The 18,362-nt window shown below is 41.5% G+C and overlaps 1 protein-coding gene across 2 annotated transcripts; it reads right to left on the bottom strand.

The window, feature by feature from the left end:
• Window positions 1–4,133: 4,133 nt before the first annotated feature.
• Window positions 4,134–18,144, bottom strand: RB195_000498 (uncharacterized protein; the record flags this gene model as incomplete). Of its 2 annotated transcripts, none has more annotated exons than XM_064196881.1 (18): window positions 4,134–4,292; window positions 4,427–4,526; window positions 4,619–4,774; window positions 7,864–7,987; window positions 8,047–8,135; window positions 8,228–8,359; window positions 8,709–8,792; window positions 9,306–9,445; window positions 9,526–9,674; window positions 11,433–11,526; window positions 11,688–11,813; window positions 15,174–15,212; window positions 15,280–15,399; window positions 15,455–15,518; window positions 16,596–16,709; window positions 17,784–17,862; window positions 17,925–18,048; window positions 18,121–18,144. In XM_064196881.1, 18 exons carry the CDS (start codon window positions 18,142–18,144, stop codon window positions 4,134–4,136), a joined length of 1,917 nt encoding a protein of 638 aa, XP_064052761.1. The 2 variants fall into 2 exon arrangements, with proteins under 2 accessions (XP_064052761.1, XP_064052762.1); XM_064196880.1 differs by having other exon boundaries at window positions 8,228–8,353.
• Window positions 18,145–18,362: the final 218 nt, after the last annotated feature.

The raw sequence follows: 18,362 nt of genomic DNA, 5'->3' as shown, positions 1-18,362 counted from the left end.
ATAATAAAGTATTATTTTAACTATGTATTTGCAGAAAAACAACAATCACCCGCTTGGCCGGTATACAAACCATAGGCGAGCTTTGAACCACCGATACTACACAGGTATTATCCTCATGAAGTTTAGAAGTCTTATCAAATGGACTCTTTTTCTTCAAAGAAGAAGAATTAAGAAGTACAGAATTTCCCTCTCTTAAGCACCTATTTTCCATCCATACGACCAGTTTTTTTATCCCCTTCTTCCATTCCTATTCTTTCATCTGTTTCACAAGTACCAACACCAATCGAAAGTTTCACATAGAAAAACCGTAGGCCGCAAAAAGCTTGGATTAACATGACTTCGATAATCCTTACCTTCATTACTTTTGAAGGCTGCAATGGTCCGTTTTTAACGAAAATTTTCATATACGTAATTTCTTCTTGTTGTCTTTAATTTCTTTTTATTGTAGCGAAATATTCTGGATAAGGTTAGCATTTAGGACTCACATTCAAATATTCTTCTTCCACAATTTATCATGTAGATCTAGGTAGGGAACAGTAATACTTATAACCATAAAATGCCGGAATTAACTAGTTTAACTCGAGATACTTCAATAATATTTCAACAGAAGAAATTCTCATCCACCAATTCCCTTAGCTGTGAGTGCATGTTGGCCTGTGACGAAATGAATCGGCCATGAAACGAATTAAAACGGTGAAGGCAACAGGTCGAGACGATCTGGCGGCAGAACAGTGGGGCACTGTTTTGATCCTGTAGACTAGCTAAAACAGATCCTGAACCGAATCGTGGGAATCAGAAATACCCTCGTGGCAACGATGCACGACAATACCCGTTTGGAACAAGAAGGGATGAATCTGGAGGGGTGCTCGAATTACAGGCTGTTTCGACTGCTGTTTCCAGAATGAAGACCTTCTAAGGAACCATCGACCGCAGAATTTGAGAAATTGCCATCTGCCTTTAGGAAGTGCAGTTTTTTCACTAACTGCAGTATCACCGATACCATACGACACGATACGATACTATACGACATCTGTTCGAGAAATTGAGACTTTTTAGACTTCTTCACATGTTGTGACCATTTGATCAGGAGCAGCATGGTTATATTTTACACCTTACGACAACATGCTGTTTCAGCGGGGAGGAGAATACTCCATCATTGACTTCCGCACTCGGCTGCCATTCGTGTAGATTACGGATGTGAGCTAAATTTCCCCTATTCGTCCTGCGTTTGTTCCTACGATGTATGTGAAAACGCTCCGCACTCGTGCACGCGCCGCGCCTGCGAGCGGGCGAAGATCAGTGAAGTCTCCTCTCCAGCTTATTCAACTGAAACCAATGAATAGACTGCTGAGGGGACCGGAGAGTGTAGAAGGGGGCTGTACTAACTCACCAATAAACTGCGTTTTTTTAGAATAATGAAGGAAATTTGAGCGGCGCCACGCTCATATTCGTCTGATCTGAACCCAAATACCTTGCATTTCTTTTTGTGTGGCTTCCACACTGCTACGTTTCATGATACGCTGCCTTAATGTTCCCGGACAGATCCGTCCAGGGTTCTCAGCATTCTCTCCTTGCCTTGGGCTAACTTGGTTGCCCAACAACTTGTGGATAGATCGACTAACATGAGCGTTCCGTAGTAAGGGGAACAGATCTAAGGAGAGGATTTTTCACTCCCTTAGAAGGGAAATTACTTGTTTATAGGCCAAGAAAAGGACGACGCCAGTCTTCCCTCATTTTCAATGCCAAAAAATAGGTGCACTATCTTGTGTTTTTCGCTTTCATTTTCGGCACAATCATCATAGTTTCGTCGTTTTGCCACAATATAGAGACTCTAGGCCTCTATTTTTTCGTAACTCTATTCATAGTTGTAACGATGGCTCATTTCTGTATCTGGGGCTCTGTAGTGGCTGATCAGTAGCTTTGAACTTTCAACATGTACTTATCAAATGCTTCATCGAAGTTAGCTTTGCCTCTTTTGTTCCGCATAAATAACTGTCCACCATCTTTTACTGCTGTTTTCGTTTTATTCCGATCTTAGTATTCCGTCCTTGTTATCGGTATTCCCGCTGGTAGTGTATTCTCTTTATTATTGTTTTTTTTTTATTATTAATTATTAGGTTGGTGCAAAAGAAATGCAGTTTCTCGTTGGCAAAAGTGCGTTAATTGTAATGGAGATTACTTTAATCAAATAAATTTTGTTAAATCTGAGTTATATTAATTTAGATTTTAGGTAGAAAAACCTGCATTTCTTTTGTACCAACCTAATATATCAACAAACCATGTTTAATTACCCAAAATTGAGATGCACAGGCAAAAAACCCGCGCATGGCTTCGACGAGCGCTGAAGCTCCTTTACGCACGATCAATGATACCAGACATTTTCGTTCTCAAGTTTTTCTCAAGTTTTTTCTCAGGTTCTCTGTTTCTGTATGAACATCCTACCATCTATTTTAGCAGTTTCTAACTGGTAATTTTCATCCGTTAAATAAATGATTAAATAAGTAGATAAATACAGGAACTGTCCTCATTCTGTGCTCTCTCCATGCCACCCTCATTTTAGTTCTGTGTATAAAACATTTTTTTTTGTTCTTTAGTAGCATGAATGGCTCAAGATGGAGTGAAAGTCATGCAAATTTAACAAAACCTTAGTTATGGGGTTAATCAGAGCGCCACGGGCAGCAAATATTGATCTTTTCCTGCAGTTTCTGGACTTTTCTTGAATGGAACAGTCCGCTTTTCTATATTATCGGGTGCATAATTACTTCTCTTAACATCACCAAATTGTTTTTCAAGAAATGGTAGCGTTTTTGGTCAGAGCGATTGCGCTCTATGCTCCTTTTAACATCTTCAAAGTCTTACACGCGCTTTTTAAACATCTTCATAATCTATCTTTCAGTTCAGAATTTGGGACGTAATTTTGACTGCAAGAATTGACCTTTTCCTCTTTTATAACCCTTTCTAGAACCCTTTTATAACTCTGTTCATTTCGATTCATTTTTCTAAACATGTTTGGTAGCTACCAAGGAAAGAAAACATTCTCATGAAGGCACTGACGGACGAATTTGATTTTCAACGCGTTTTTTTTTTTGGATACATGCGACGAAATGACTAAAATTTTATTTTCATTGTTACACAAAAGGGGATTTGTGAGTAGGCGTGAATGAGCGAATGGAGCGACATTCGATTGTTTAAGCGGACTTTGAACATATGCATTAGATTTTACATCACAGGACTTGCAGCTTAAGTTCGACGGGAAAAACGACTTTTATTTGATCTGGTACCTCCTTCATTCCGGTTCATTTCATTGTTTAATTTTTGTATTTCATTTTTTTTTGTTTTGTTCTTCTTTCCGATCATGTGAAGAGGTTATGATGTGACTATTTATTTCTATTTGTATTGTTTTTTTTTCATTGAAATGAAAAAAAAATAGAAGGAAATCCCCAAGGAAGATCTGACTGTTTGCGTAGCAGCCATTTTTTTTTACGAAGTAGCAAGTCGACGAGGAACTTAGATCTGAAGACGTGCAGTGTTGTAGACAGTCTTCCGTATATGGTTTTTTTAAAAATAAAATCTGCAATTTCCTCCGTTTGTTCTTTCTTTTTCAGACCTAGAGTGGTTTATGTTGAGTAAGTAGAGAGGAAAAAATTATTTTGAGAAAAAGTGACGGCTGCTTGTGTAGCTTCTTCTTTTGTTACAAAGTAACAAGTCGACGGCACTTAGATCCTTACTCCTTAGGACACTTAGAACTGAAGATGTACAGTCTTGCAGAATGTGTTCCCTGTACAGTTCTTTGAGTAAAATTTGCTATTTGCGCTGCTTCTTCTTTCTTTTTGAAGACGCAGAGTCATGAATCCTGAGAATAAAAACAACAATAAATAAATAACCTGAACATGTTTCCATGTCTATGGGAGGCGTAGAGTGATGCAACGAAGAGCTGTTGTGATAATATATGATAGAATTTATGACTATGTACAACATTGCAGATAATGCACTTTCGTCAAGCTTAGAGCCATAAATATACACCGTAACCAACTGAGAAAGTACGGTAAGCCTCTGAATTGAGCATGGCAGAGTAAGACATTCGCAGTGAAACCTTAGAACTTCTATACGTCACGACGAACGTCGCAGATTTACTACTCTGTCATGAGTCGATTGTAATAGCACATTTCACAGAATTGTTCGATTCGTTTCGCATAACATTGAATGTTCGCCCATGTTATCACGGGAGTTCCAACTGGTTCGAAACCTGTCATCTGGGTATGTCGGAAACGCATCAGGGCGTTGAGTTTTATCTGCAAGGAACGTGGTGAAATAACAAAAAAAGAACACACGGGCAAACTATTTATCCTCACGGTACAGAACATTTCTGGAAGAATTCCTATACTGTAAGGATACGCCTCAATTGCTTGGTTCAACGTGTACTCACCATTTTTAAGTCAGTACTCCTGTGCACCGCATGAATTTCAACCGTAATCTCCACGTAATTCATTCCCATGTCATGATGAAGCTTCCTCAATTCCCTCCAGCTATAATTACGAATATCCTTCTATTCAATGTCAACATTTTCATTGATGAAGATATTTTGTGTACTTTTCGAAAACCTGCACAAGAAACTCACTCAGCCTCTTTCCGAACGCCGTGCTGAACCATTGGATTCAACGACAATACAGTTAATTGTGGTTGATTTGGGAGCACGACCACTTCTTGCAAACAATCATTCTTGAGCGCTTCGGTCTTCACATACTCGAAAAGTTGATTGAATTCCTTGGAACTACTAAAATATTAAGCATATTCAGGAAGCATAGAAATCTCTAAAATACTGTGTAAAAATCGTGTCCTTCATTTCTAAAACCTTCATTTCTTCGGTGGTTAACTGTGTATAATAAAAGGATAAAGTCACTGGCGTATCAATCCACTTGGGATCCGCCAACGCGTTTTACTGGTATTCGTAATCGTTGAGGTTTTTGGAACGCGTGTTGGCCTATACAATGACTTGCGGGATCCAGCCGATGATCAAGTCAGTGTTTTTATCCTCCCAGACAAGTCTGGTACCAATTTATCGACCCCGGAGGATCAAAAGCTTGGTGAGCACTAGGGCGGATTCGAACCCTCGACCGTGTGGCTACAACGGACCTCTAACCGACTGCGCCGCACCCGCCCACGGCGTATAATAAGCAATCAAAATTCTAAAAATCAAACAAAATCAAAATCAAACATGGCAAATCACATTGCTCAGTCTGATGGGTACCCATCAAAAGTTTCACATTCAGAACGGAGTCATGTAATACAGCGCCGGCATCAGAAAGCAGAAGAGGCGGCAGAGATCCTTTTCTACCTACCTTTTATTTCGGATGCAGTGCGAAAGAGCTTACGACAGTTGAGTCTACAAGACTCGCTCAGAGTATTGGACATACCATCAGCGAATATGAAGAAGCAGCTAGTCTGCAATCGTCCCTAAGGCAGACTGCGAGACACCAAACTGCGTCGTTTGTCCGAATCGAAGGCAAGGCGACTGCGTGGTACTGGGAGTTATCTATCTGATCACCTGACAACTATGTGGGGCTGAGTACATTGGCGAAACAGGAGGAGCACTATGTACTCGGGTCAAAGAGCACCCAGATGAGCTTGTAAAATCAAAATCTTAGGCCCCTTTAGGGTTAGTGTTCATCGCAGACAGTGTCATAAAAACACCCATTTCAACATAGCTGTCATAACTAACGAACGCGACGTTCTGGCGCGGAAAACAATAGAAGCGTTCTACGTAACAGCCAAAAGTCCAACTATGGCTTATAAGGAAGAATGCATCGTTGCGACCATAGAGCAGGCGCAGTATCAAGACCTATGCGGGTTTTGAAACACGGGGTCAGATACAAGAAGGGTCGTTATTAGTTAGTATTAGCGGCGCAACTTAAACAACCAGTGTTCTGTTAACATCGCGGCTTAAAACGGCTATCAAGGTGAGCGCTATTGGTGCCTGCTTCTCTGACCTTGTCTTTCGGCAATCTCTTTGCCCAAAGACACATTTTGTGATGTGGCGAAGCGCTTGAGGGGTAGATTACATGTGTCTTTGATTTTCCAGGCTCTGAAGAAGGCGATAACGGCGAAACGTTAGCCGCAATAAAGGTGAATAATAATTTTGGTTCTGCTCAAACAAAGTAGTGCACAGTCCAACTCTACAATGCCAAGATTCAAAGAAGGCTGAAGTTAGGACTTAATCAAAATTTTATTCTTTTATTAATCTATTTTCTAAAATTTACAAGAACAATCAAAATTCTATATGTTTTGAATAAATAGCAACCAATCTAAGTGTGATCACGGACTAAAACTAGTTCTGTTTAGTAGAGTTGACGTTAGTGTACTCCTTACAAAGATAACTTTCTTTTTTAATCAGATTCTAGAAAAATGAAAATTGCTCACAAGCAGCGACGGATGCACAAATTCTGTGCCACATCTAGCGAAAGATAGAAGAAGACGGGCTCAAATATGTTTAAGGACGACTCATCTAGGCGAAGATGCGGGTAAGCCGTATTAGGCCATAACATCCGCCCGCCGTTCAAATCAAAGTCAAGTCAACCTCATGGAACTTGACCGCTCAGGGTTCAGGAGGCAAAAGGTTGCAAAGATGCGGATGATCACATCAAGCAGTAACATCAACTCAGGAATTGAATGAAAGTAGGGCGATGAAGTGAATGAACTACCTGTATCAGGTTGTTATGGTACGAATTAGGCCCAACTAAAGGGTAAAGGATAAAGCCAATTGGGATGCGTATCAATCCAATTGGGATGCGCCAACGCCTTTTACTGGAATTCGTAATCGATGAGGTTTTGGAACGCGTGCTGGCCTATACAATGACTTGCGGGGGCCAGCCGATGGTCAAGTCAGTGTTTTTATTCTCCCAGACAAGTCTGGTACCAATTTATCGACCTCGGAGAGATGATGGTTTGCACTAGGGCGGTTTCGAACCCTTGACCGTGTGGCTACAAGGGATCTCTAAGCAACTGCGCCACACTCGCCCATTAGGCTCAACTACTATTGTAAATACATGAGCGTGGATGTTCCTGAGCGAATATTTGCTAGCATTTCCCATTTTCATGTGTTTGTTATGGTACAAAAAAAAAATCCTTGATAATATAGCAAATGCAGGACTAGATGAGTGAGAGATGGATATTAGAAGTTTTTTTGAAAGAGCCTGCTGCACACTCTGTTCAGAAAGCACATGAAGCTTTCTGGATATCATCTCCTTCTACAACCTAACATACTCGCGTTGGAGTTAAGGGTAGCGTAGCACGAAAGTGACGTAGTTGGAAAATCCATGGGAAAATATAGAGTTCGGGGCGCAGATTACGAGATTCTTTGGATTAGACTAGAGATTAGGCGCAGATCACGATTTTAGAGCGTGACCACGCTCAATTCCTCCTAATCTTGTGCGTTTGTTCCTACGAGGTGCGTAGAATCGCTCCAGTCGTGTGCATTCGCCGTATCCACGTGCGAGCAGTTCGAGAGTCAATAAGACCTCCTCACCAGCCTATTCAAATGAAACCAGTTAAGACGCTGCTGTGGGTAGCAGAGCGTATGCAAAAGAGTGCGTTCGAACGTAATTCGTATGAACAAACTTCGTTCCCACGTCGATTTTCGTGGCGATTAGGTGAAATTGAGCTGGGTCACGCTCATGCTCGTAATCTACACCCAAAACTCTACATTTTCCATTCATTTCCATTCTTATTTGTTATTTGCACACCAAGTGCTACGTTTCGTGATACGCTGCCTTTGAAATGGAATTGAGGCGGTGGGTCGCTCCACAGTGTCATGTCTTTATCTCTCAAAAAATGTTGAGAACTCAGCGAATATGAGAGACAACAAACCTCGGGTACTCTTTTGATTGAAGGACCTTCTCATCCATGCAAAGACATAAACGTGGAGGAATCCCAGCATCATCGCAAGACCAATGGTATCTGTGGTAATTCCGTAGCAGAGAGATTCCTTTGTCTGAAACAAATTGTCGTGAACTCAAGAAAATCTTTTTTCGTTTTTCCTGTAAAACGTACCGCGTTTAAAGGTATACTCGGATGGGTATATCGAATTTATAGTTGCTATATCCATAAGCGTTAGGCCAACATCTATAGTATTTGTTAGTCTGTAAAGGTAATATAGCGCGACAAGAACGATTTCATTTTCTAGGATCAAATCGCAAAGAGAAAACAAGTAACGGTTCGAATGTTTACGTACCTGTTTGCGTTTGTAGCTATGTTGGACCGCATTGTGTAGTGTTTTTTCAAGAATTTCTCTGGCAGTTTAATCGAGAAAAACGGTGATCGTTCTTCCACTCGAGCCGTGAACAAGCGATCGTTCACTCTTGAACTATATCAAGATTAAAAAAGCCACAAAAAAGTGAATAAAACGGCTTATTTCAAAAACACCGAAATTCTGAGAGTTTTGACATATCTGTTCCATGGATTAATTCTATTTTAACTATTATCTTATTTGTCTAGATAAAATAGATTTTATTTAGATGTTTTGGACAATTTATCTTCCTTAGCATTCTCGTTCAAAAATTTATTTTTTTTTGCGGAACCACTGAATAGTCTTCTCATTAACTTATGTACCATGGAGGATAATGCTTTCCTTCTCATTACCTGTGATAAAGTAAAGAGATTTTTTTCGTTAAAAAAACTCAGAAAATGCCACTTCCGAATTGATTGAGACTTACCCCAGTGAGTTACCGGTGCCGCTTACAAGCACAAAGACAGTGTCTTCAAACAATCCGTTCGCTTTCAACGCTTCCAATGAGCTTCTGAATCAGTAACTTGTGTCACATCTAATATATTCCAGAATAAAGGATTTTTTTTTGGATACATCAAACCTCCCTCTAGCACCCTACATGCCCCCTACAGTACCTCTCGAATCATCAAACACTACGTAGCTAAATGCTTCGTTCAAGGAGATTTTCGCGGCTGCGAAATTTCCACCAATGGGTGGGGCTTGGGACGTTCTGTTTTACATGCACTACGATAGAAATGCTTAGCTCCCTCTACAAAACAAATCACTTGAGATGTCAAGAACGTTAAGAGCCCTCATCAATCAAACGCTCAAAATGAGGACGTGCAAATCATTTTGTGGGCAGTTTTTCCTTTCACGGGTGTCCAGGACTGTTTCGGCTATTTCTACGCTATGATCTTTATCCACTGTCGAAAGACTGCAATCCTGAAAATTTTCGCGAGCAGTGAATCTAAGTCGTACTATTTGCAATGCTGGGCTGAATTCTCCTAGTTAGTGGAACCACGTGAAAAAAAGAGTGATCAATAACCGGAGTTCTCCATCCAACAGCGATAGATGATCTGGATCATCTCTCGTTAAGGTCCTCATATAGTGCACTGAGAAATGGCAGTACTTCTTTGAATTCAGCAGCGCTTTCTTCCAATTTTCCAAATACTCGTATGAGGCAACCTTCAAATAAAAACCACAAAACATCTTAAAAACAATCCCTAACATTAAAAACTACAAAACGTGATACTAGTCATACTTACACGACCATCCTTTGTACAGTGCCCCTCTGTTGTCTCTCGTGAGATCTCATAAAATGGCCGTAAGTCGTGTTCAACATCGAGACTAATATTGCTCAGTATCGAGGTGAAATTTCCAACCTCTTCACTCAGATATGTCATACACTGGCGTTCTGAAATCCATTAGATATTTCGCTAACTTTTACATAATACATATTTTTCCAGCATTTTCCTCATCTCCTCCTCTTCTTATCATCTTAGTTTCAAATCTCAAGTTCAAAAAGATTTCACACTTCCCTAGCGTTAGTCTCTAACGGTGAAGTGATCATGTTTATTAAATACGGGGAATAAAAACACTTTTTTTCAATGTATTCCCGCATTCCCGCAGTTCGCATTTTTCCCAGTCATTCAAATGACCTGAACTTCGGTGCATATGCATCTTAGGTGGCTATTTTCGAAGCTCTGCGGTGAGGCACAGCAACTGGGATCGACGTTTAACTCTCGGCAGCGCCACTCATCGCTACAATCCAAATACATAATGAAACGACGGTCCCATCTCGATTCCAACCAGTTAGCGCCGCATTGAGCGCAGCCGCTTACGCGATCGCGCCGATCTACAGGTCGTGTTCATCCGACTATAACATGACGAAGTGTGAAGACGTGGACATTATATAAAAAGTGAGACAGAAATCAAAATCCTACAAAAAAGATCTTAGAGATAGATAGAGAAATGCGTTATACTGGCACACGAAACAGAAATATCGGCAAGGAAGACGTTGGAGGCGTTTTTGGATTCTTAAAAGAAACCCTTCAATGAATAACAGGAATGAATGCTTGTCGATAACGAATGAGTTCTTGCCACTTGTACTGCTCTGTGATCTATAATCGCTTGATATTCTGTGTGTAGATCTAATCATCTATATCGTAGCTGGTGATCTACACGCAGCAATACTCATTCGCTGGTACACTGAGTGACAAGTGCGTGCTACCAGTGGCGCCACATCCGGTGGAGCAACACGTATGACCATTTTCAATGCAGATGGGTTTCTGTTTTCACTACCCTGAACGATTATCGAAATGCTGACCCAGGGTGGTACTTGACGGGATAAACGTAGGTTTGTTCCAGTCATCCTCTATTTAGGTCTCTGAAGACGGCGGAAAAGCCGAAACGTCAGGCAAATAAAGGTTCCATCTAAAAACCTCGCAGGCACACTAGAACAAAACACAGATCTTAGAGATGTTATAGTCGATCAAAAAAGAGGATAAAAGTGGTTAAAAAGACATGACTAGGACTATGCGGCTCTATTCGTGCACTAATTTGCAGGAAAATTATGAAAAACCCCAAAAAAGCATAAAGAAAAGAATTCCGCAGTTTTCCGCATACTGTAGAGGAACCTCTGCGCACGCCTTCATATCATCGTGTTACAACACGTCTTACGACTACTGTAGACACATTTATTGTAGACAACTGGTAAATGAAATCGTTATTTCGCATCTGTATAATCCGTGAACGTATATTTGGAACTATCTTTTTATCAGTTGTTCCAGTTTTTTGGTATTCTCCTTAGGTCTTTCCTTATATGATTGCACATAAGTTTAGAAAAAAGAACCTCTGATTACTCGGATATATTCGAAATCTAGATCCAGAAGCATTCTCCGAAATTCATTACTACTTAAGCGAGCTCTGAAGAGTCGAGCACGATAAACGTCTTCAGAATGAAAACGACCTATCAGCCAAAATTTGAAAATAACGGTTTTAATTCCAAGCAAAAGCGTGGATCATTTCTAAGAAATGCTTTGGGAAAGATACAATAGTTCATTTCGTTCCCAGAGAAGCAGATAAAGAAAAGCTCTAAAAATCACAATATTTCTTTTTTGTCTGAAATGAACAAAATTATGTCAGTCTTGTCCAACACAATGAACATCCTCGCCTTTCATAGCTTCCCATAAGAAAGTCTGATTTTCCGAAGATTCTTCGCCTCCTCTCAAGATGGTCAGGATATTGTCGTTGGAGTTATCCGTCAACTGAAAGTTGATTCCTTAGTTCCGAGCAAGAGATAAAATTTTATGGACATGGTTTTCAAGTGTTTTTCCAAACGTCACATCTGCAGTTAACACCTTAACCTTTCCAAACAATAACTTTGGTTCACAAAATGTTCATGACCGCTACTTTGGTAGAAAGCTACCTCGTTGTACATGTTCATCGTGATGAAGTCGTTCTCCACAAGGAACTTAGCCGTTCGTGGCAAGCTTCGCTTGAAATGGTTCGAAGAGACCGAGTCAAAAACGAGCAGAGCTAATGACGGATATTCCTGCAAAACGTGAACCATTCAGAATGATTTCTACAACTCAATGACGGAGCGGTGCCCATATATCCTTTGAAGAAGAACCTAACCAGCGTAACTGAAATGCAGATCACTGAAACGCCAGAAGTGGCGCGAATCTGGTTGTAATAATTCTTAACTTGTGCAGTCTAATGTCGCTCTTGACGTACTGTAACTCTGACAAAGGTCTGCCCAATTGTCTGTTGACAGTGATTTGCATTCCAGTTACATTGGTAAGGGAACGACGTTTTGTTCGATTTGACTGGAATGAATCTGATGCGACTCACGGTCTTTGATTTGACCGCATAAAATTGCTCAATGAGCTAGCATTTTTCTACAGAGGCCAACGACATCACCCTTTGGTGCTGCTTTTGTTTTACCCAGTGCAGCAAAATGTTTATGCTGAAACTTTTGGGATCTTAGCTCAAATCGATAACAAGTTATAGATTCAGTTGTAGATTCATTCTCGCAGAAAAGCCGAACACATGCTAACAGCAAAGGCGATGTTATGTTATCAAGGTGAGTTACAGCAGAAGCACTACGCCCATACACTGCCTGGTTGGAGGTGGAACCACGATAAGCGACCATCATCGCTAATCATCCCTTCTTATTGTAAATGCGAATCTTTACACTGTATTCCGGTGTACTTACCCCCAAACCCTAGTTTACCAGCTCGATTAGTGTAATACGCAATCATCTGGCCAGATTTTTAGTCCTTTGCACTCCAGTATAGTCACGCACATAAAAGAAGAAAACCGCAGCAACGACAGAATGTTATTTTTTGACTGAAAGTACTGGAACAAACTAAACAAGCTTATCCGCTACGCGACAGTGGATTTAAAGCACATATTTTCAATGTGGCACGTACGGTGACAACGTCTCTATTCACCATTTCCCTCTACAGTAAGTTATTTCGCTCTGTCCATATCACAGTTCTTCGCTCGCCGATGTGGGGTGGCACTGTGTTAGTGTGGACTTGCACATTTCAGTCGTAAGTTGAATTGCATGAGAACGAATTGTAAAGCAACCTTTTATCTCATGATGGTATGGCGTGCGTGCGTCTCATAGGAAATTATGGAACGCAGTACGTTACTGCGCAGAATCCATTGTCGCTGGGAGCTGTATTCGATTTCACAACCCATGTCGTGCTCGGCACGACTTTCTCAGGTGATACACGGGAAACATTGCCATCGGCAATGCATTACGGTAGCGTTTCCGGGCCACCCGCAGTATATAAGGAGTGGATCTGACCACTTGGAGTCCAGTTTCCCTTTCGCTTCCTTTGTGGTGCCCGTTCTCTTCTCGCGTTCTCCCCAAATCTAACCGCTTTTGACCAAGATCCACCGTCTGCTACCATCATCAACCATTCGCAACCACCTCCAACCACTGTCAACGGCTGCCTGTCGTGAGCTCCGAACCGCATCCATCATCCACTTAGTAGTCGAGAACCGCAACCACGAAGCCACTTGACAGACCCGTATTGATCCACCTTTTTGCTGCCGTGTATTTTGTTATTGCCATGTAATGTCGTCATTTGGATAAACTACACCAGCGGGAGCTCCTCGGGATCCGAGCAGTAGAGGGGTTCGCTCGGGTGGCAACTTACCTTGTAGAAACGAATGCTGTTTCCAACGCCATATTCCAGCACGATTAGATAAAATTGTGCGAGGACTCGCTCATATTCGTAATTTATACTCTGCACTCTATGTTTTATTGAGGGTACAAATAAGTTTTGACGGATGGCGCAACTAGCATTAGATCGTATGGGACCATATTGTAACTATATCTATGCTAAGACGACATCATATCCCTCTAAAAATCAGTATATGTCATTTTGCTGAAATGTAAACAACATAGTTTGTTTGTACTCTAACTATGTCAACCTTTGTTCCAACAAAACACAATTTGCGGAAAGCGATGCTTTTTTGTTTTAATGTGAAGAAAAGTGCTGTTGGTGGACATAGATTGTGGTGTGAAGAATATAGGGTGTTATAATAATATCTGTCAGCAGAGATGTGAGTAGTGATTCCTGGTTTTAAAAGTGGCAACTACACACACTAGCGGCTAGGCACTATTGGATCAAAATTCTTACAAAACTCAAAAGGAGCTCGCTAGGACCCTGGAAGTGACTCAACAAACGATTTCAAGCTGTCTCAAGGCCGTGTATATGGTGCAGAAACATGGAAGTTGGGTTCCGTATGAACTCAAGCCAGGAGACATCGAACACCCTTTTTTCATGTACACCACAGCTGCTCCAAAGGCAAAATCATAAGGGCTTTTTTAGATTGAATCGTGATGAAGTACAAAAAATTGATCCGACCCAAAGCGCAGAAAATCGCGTAGTAAGCTTGGCCATGCTTCACCTTCAATGCCTAAGCTAATGCTGTGGATCAAGTGTGATTGGGTCGCAGTGACCCACTATAGGCTACTCCAACCTAATTCACTGGGGAGCGCTGACAACAAAAATTGATGCAATTGAACATTAAAGCTCAAACGCCACCAATGTGCCAAATTACATGACAGAGTTATCTTTCAGCACGACAACGCTCGCTACATGTAAAAAATCGTCAAGGGAACTTTGGAGGCGCTTCTCTAGCACATCGCACCCCACCAGCTGTATTCATTAAAGGCATCACCCCACGAATCTGAGGTGTTGCAGATTTCAGGTGGAGTATTCGTATACGGGATGGGAGACTACGGAGAGGGGGGTGATTCCGTCCATTTCTTCCTAATTGCCGTAAAAAACGGCCCGGAAGATACGGCTTCAGGCGTTTTGGCGCACTATTTTCTACAAACGGTTCGATTGGAGCGTGTCAGCCTTGTGCGGCGCCGCATCTTCCGGGCCGTTTTTTACGGCAATTAGGAAGAAATGGACGGAATCACCCTCCTCTCCGTAGTCTCCCATCCCGTAAACGAATTGGATCGCCTCAAAAGACGAAGAATTTTTTTCAGCGCTGAATCTGTACGCTGCTGGAAAGATGGACAAAAATCATAGCTAAAGGTGCACACTACTTTGAATAGAATAGATTTTATCATTTTCTCAAAGTTTGATGCTTACAAAAAACGCATCTCAAAACTTATTTGTACCCCCAATAAAAGCAGGTTTTCGTAGTTCGTCAATTTCTTGATTTGCTGCCTTTAAATTCACATTTGTGAGTGCTATATTATAGAAATGGGCGCTCCTGCCATACCAGGATGTATTCCAACACTGAAATGTCAGAATCAGGATGTTATAGAGGAATAAAGTAGAACTGAGACTAATCCGGAATGAAGCACATGAAAAATCAGCAAAGCTAAAGGAGAATCAAGACGGATTCATTGAAATTTTCAACAGTAGGTATAGCCTACCCAACTGCTCTCAGTAAATTTTGTTTCTGCCACTGGGCCCTGAAAAAACGATGATTTTTGTTAACCATCGCCAAAAATGGGAGCGAACAGCTCAAAATGAACCCACCGCAGCTATCGGTACATTGACAAATGCCTTTTTGTAGACCAATTTTTTAGGTTCTGAGTTTTGTCGACACTGCACCACAAACTGATCGTGATGAATCGCAGTGGGACGATTGAATTCAATCTGTTTAGTAGTAAAATATTTTTCAACAGCGCTAATCGTTTAGCAATTCGAGTACCTCAGTTGATGATGCAGGGATAATGTCACCAGTGCTGTTGTTCTGCAGAGCTTGGTATGAACATCTAAAAGGAACGAACCTTTTCTGGTTTGCTTAAAAGCAGCGTATCACGAAAGTGAGAATGTCTAGCCACTAAAGGATAAAGTGTCTGATGTTAATCAGTCCGCTTGGGATGCGCTACCACATTTACTTCATTTCAGAATCGTTTGATTTTTTACGAATGCGTAACTGGCCTACAATGACTTACGAGGCTAGCCGATATGTCAAGTCAGTGTTTTCATCCTCCCAGACAAGTCTGGCAGTAATTTAAAGACCCTGGAGGGATGAAAGGCTTGGTTAGCACTAGGGCGGATTCGAACCTCTGATCAACGTGCAGACAGCGGAGCCTCTTACCGACTGCGCTACACCCGCATAAGAAATGATAGATAAGGAAAAGGGTGTATTTGAGAACAATGAGCGTCATTACGTCCAGTTCTTCCAGATATCCAGAAAAAAAAGGCTTTTGAAATAAACTCGATACCACCAACGATGAGATTTATTACTTTTTAGATTAGCGAGATTTATTACGGGATGGGCGACGACGGAATTGCTTGCATTCTGCACCGTAACGGACAGCAAAAACACGACACTTAACTTGTTTCTCACTCTTTTTTTCCAAACTACTGGACGGAATTGCAAGCGATTAAAGGCATCATCCCACGAATCTGAGGTGGTGCAGATTTCAGGTGGAGTATTCGTATACGGGATGGGAGACTACGGAGAGGGAGGTGATTCCGTCCATTTCTTGCTAATTGCCCGAAAGATGCGGCGCCGCACAAGACTGGCACGCTCCAATCGAACCCCTTGGACAAAATGGTGCGCCAAAACGAATGAAGCCGTATTGTCCGGGCCGTTTTTTACGGCAATTAGGAAGGAATGGACGGAATCACCCCCCTCTCCGTAGTCTCCCATCCTGTATACGAATACTCCACCTGAAATCTGCACCACCTCAGATTCGTGCGGTGATGCCTTTAATTATGAAAAACACCTCTTTCAATATCTGTCCAAGAAGAGATCCAACACTGATCAATTTTGTGAACACTGCTTGAAGCGAGTGGTCGTGAAATTTGATAAAATGATTAACGCACAAAAAGAAACGTACGTTATGCCAGTTTCCACAGACAGATCTCCACCGATTATAGGAGTGCTGACCTCAAGAAATCCAAATTCATCCAGAAACGCAAAAGGATTCATCACAGCATTACATCGAATGTTTCTGAAATCGTCGTCTTCGAGACTTCCATGTGTAACAGTTGATTCCTACATTGGAGAAATTTCGTGGATATTTCAATTTTTTTATACCCCGCTCCATATGAGCTATCCTGTCGGTAAATAAGTCGAATATATTGCATATATTATTGCATTAAGAAAGGAATACGTGCATATCATTGCATATTATATCGTTGTATGTATTGCAAATATTGTGAACAGTAGTGTATTAGCAATCTGTTTGGAAAATTGAGAGCATAACGGTCCGAAAATGAATAGAAAGGAAGACTGCTTAGACGTGACCAACGAGCTGGCTTTGTATCAAGACCTTTGCGGGCTTGATCTACGGGTTTGGGGTCATATGCGGGTCGCATCCTAATTAGTATCAGCGGAGCGATTGCGCCACGCGGATATCCGCTAACATCACGGCAACGCGGCTGCTGAGGTAGGCACAACGATTTGGGTTTTTTTGGTTTTTGTTTCCGGATGTAATATCCTAGGGAATGATGACTTGTTCTGGATGAGGCATTTGAGAGGATATATTGCAAATGTTCTTACTTACCAGGCATTGACGAAGGCGACAACTGCGAAACGTTAGCCGTAATAAAGTTTGTTAACAATCTTGGCTGTTGCTTAAATTCGACTGTCAGCATAACGAAAGCGTATCACGAAACTGACGTGGTACGGAAACCTCAGGACAAACGGAGAGCTCGTGAATCGTGCGAACGAGTGGTCCGATTCCCGTTAGATGTGGCGAAAAAACGGCGCGGGAAACGCTTTAGTTCCTACGACGTACGTTAGAACGAGCACTCTCGTACGCAGTCGCTAGTTCCATCAGTAGCTTATTCATTGGTTTTACTTGAATAGGCTGAGAAGAGACATCAGTAATCTTCGACAGCTCGCTCGTGGGCGCGGCGCGTGCACACGGCTGGCGCGTTGCAACTGATGTCGTAGGAAAGAATGCTGTATTCCACGCCGTTTTTTATGACAACTAGAGGCAGATGAGCGGATTAACGCTCGTTTCCGCTATCTGCAACCTGAACTCTATGCTATCCCTAGGGTTTCCATATAAAAACCTCACCTGAAATGAGCATTGTGGGTTACATCGATCGTTGGCAAAACTGGCCATTTACATTCATTTTCCATTATTGAACTCACAACTAAAGTCTCATATTCCCAGAAAAATGCATATATACATATATAAGTGAGAAAGGAAGCATACCTTGTGCGGGGATTGATAGGTAAAATTGATCGAAACTATCCGCCGTATTCACATATGTTAGATATTTGTGGTTACTGTAGAAGTAAAATGATGCAGCAAGTAAGCCAGCCACCAAAAGCCATGACTGAAAGAAAAGAGGAAAGAAATGAACAAAGAAATGAGTAGGTACAAAAAGGATCCTATCCCATCAACAAACCACTAGTGTTGTGCTTGCAGACATGCTCGCTTTGATGTCTTACGTGGACAGATACATTAGTCCTCCACAATTTAATACCTCAAGATGATGAAGACCTGGAAATGTGTAATGGCTAAACGTTTATGGCTAGCCGTCATAAATAAAACTTTAGCTTGAAAGGACTGAAGGGAAAAGCTATGGACTTTTTTGCTTTGTAAAACTTGCAAAACCGGTCAGCGCAGGTTTATATAACGACCACAATA

This window comes from Necator americanus, chromosome IV (assembly GCF_031761385.1).
Source record: "Necator americanus strain Aroian chromosome IV, whole genome shotgun sequence".
In the NCBI taxonomy this organism is placed as follows: Eukaryota; Metazoa; Nematoda; class Chromadorea; order Rhabditida; family Ancylostomatidae; genus Necator; species Necator americanus.
Note: the sequence above shows the minus strand (reverse complement) of the source record. Positions and strands in the feature narration are given on the sequence as shown.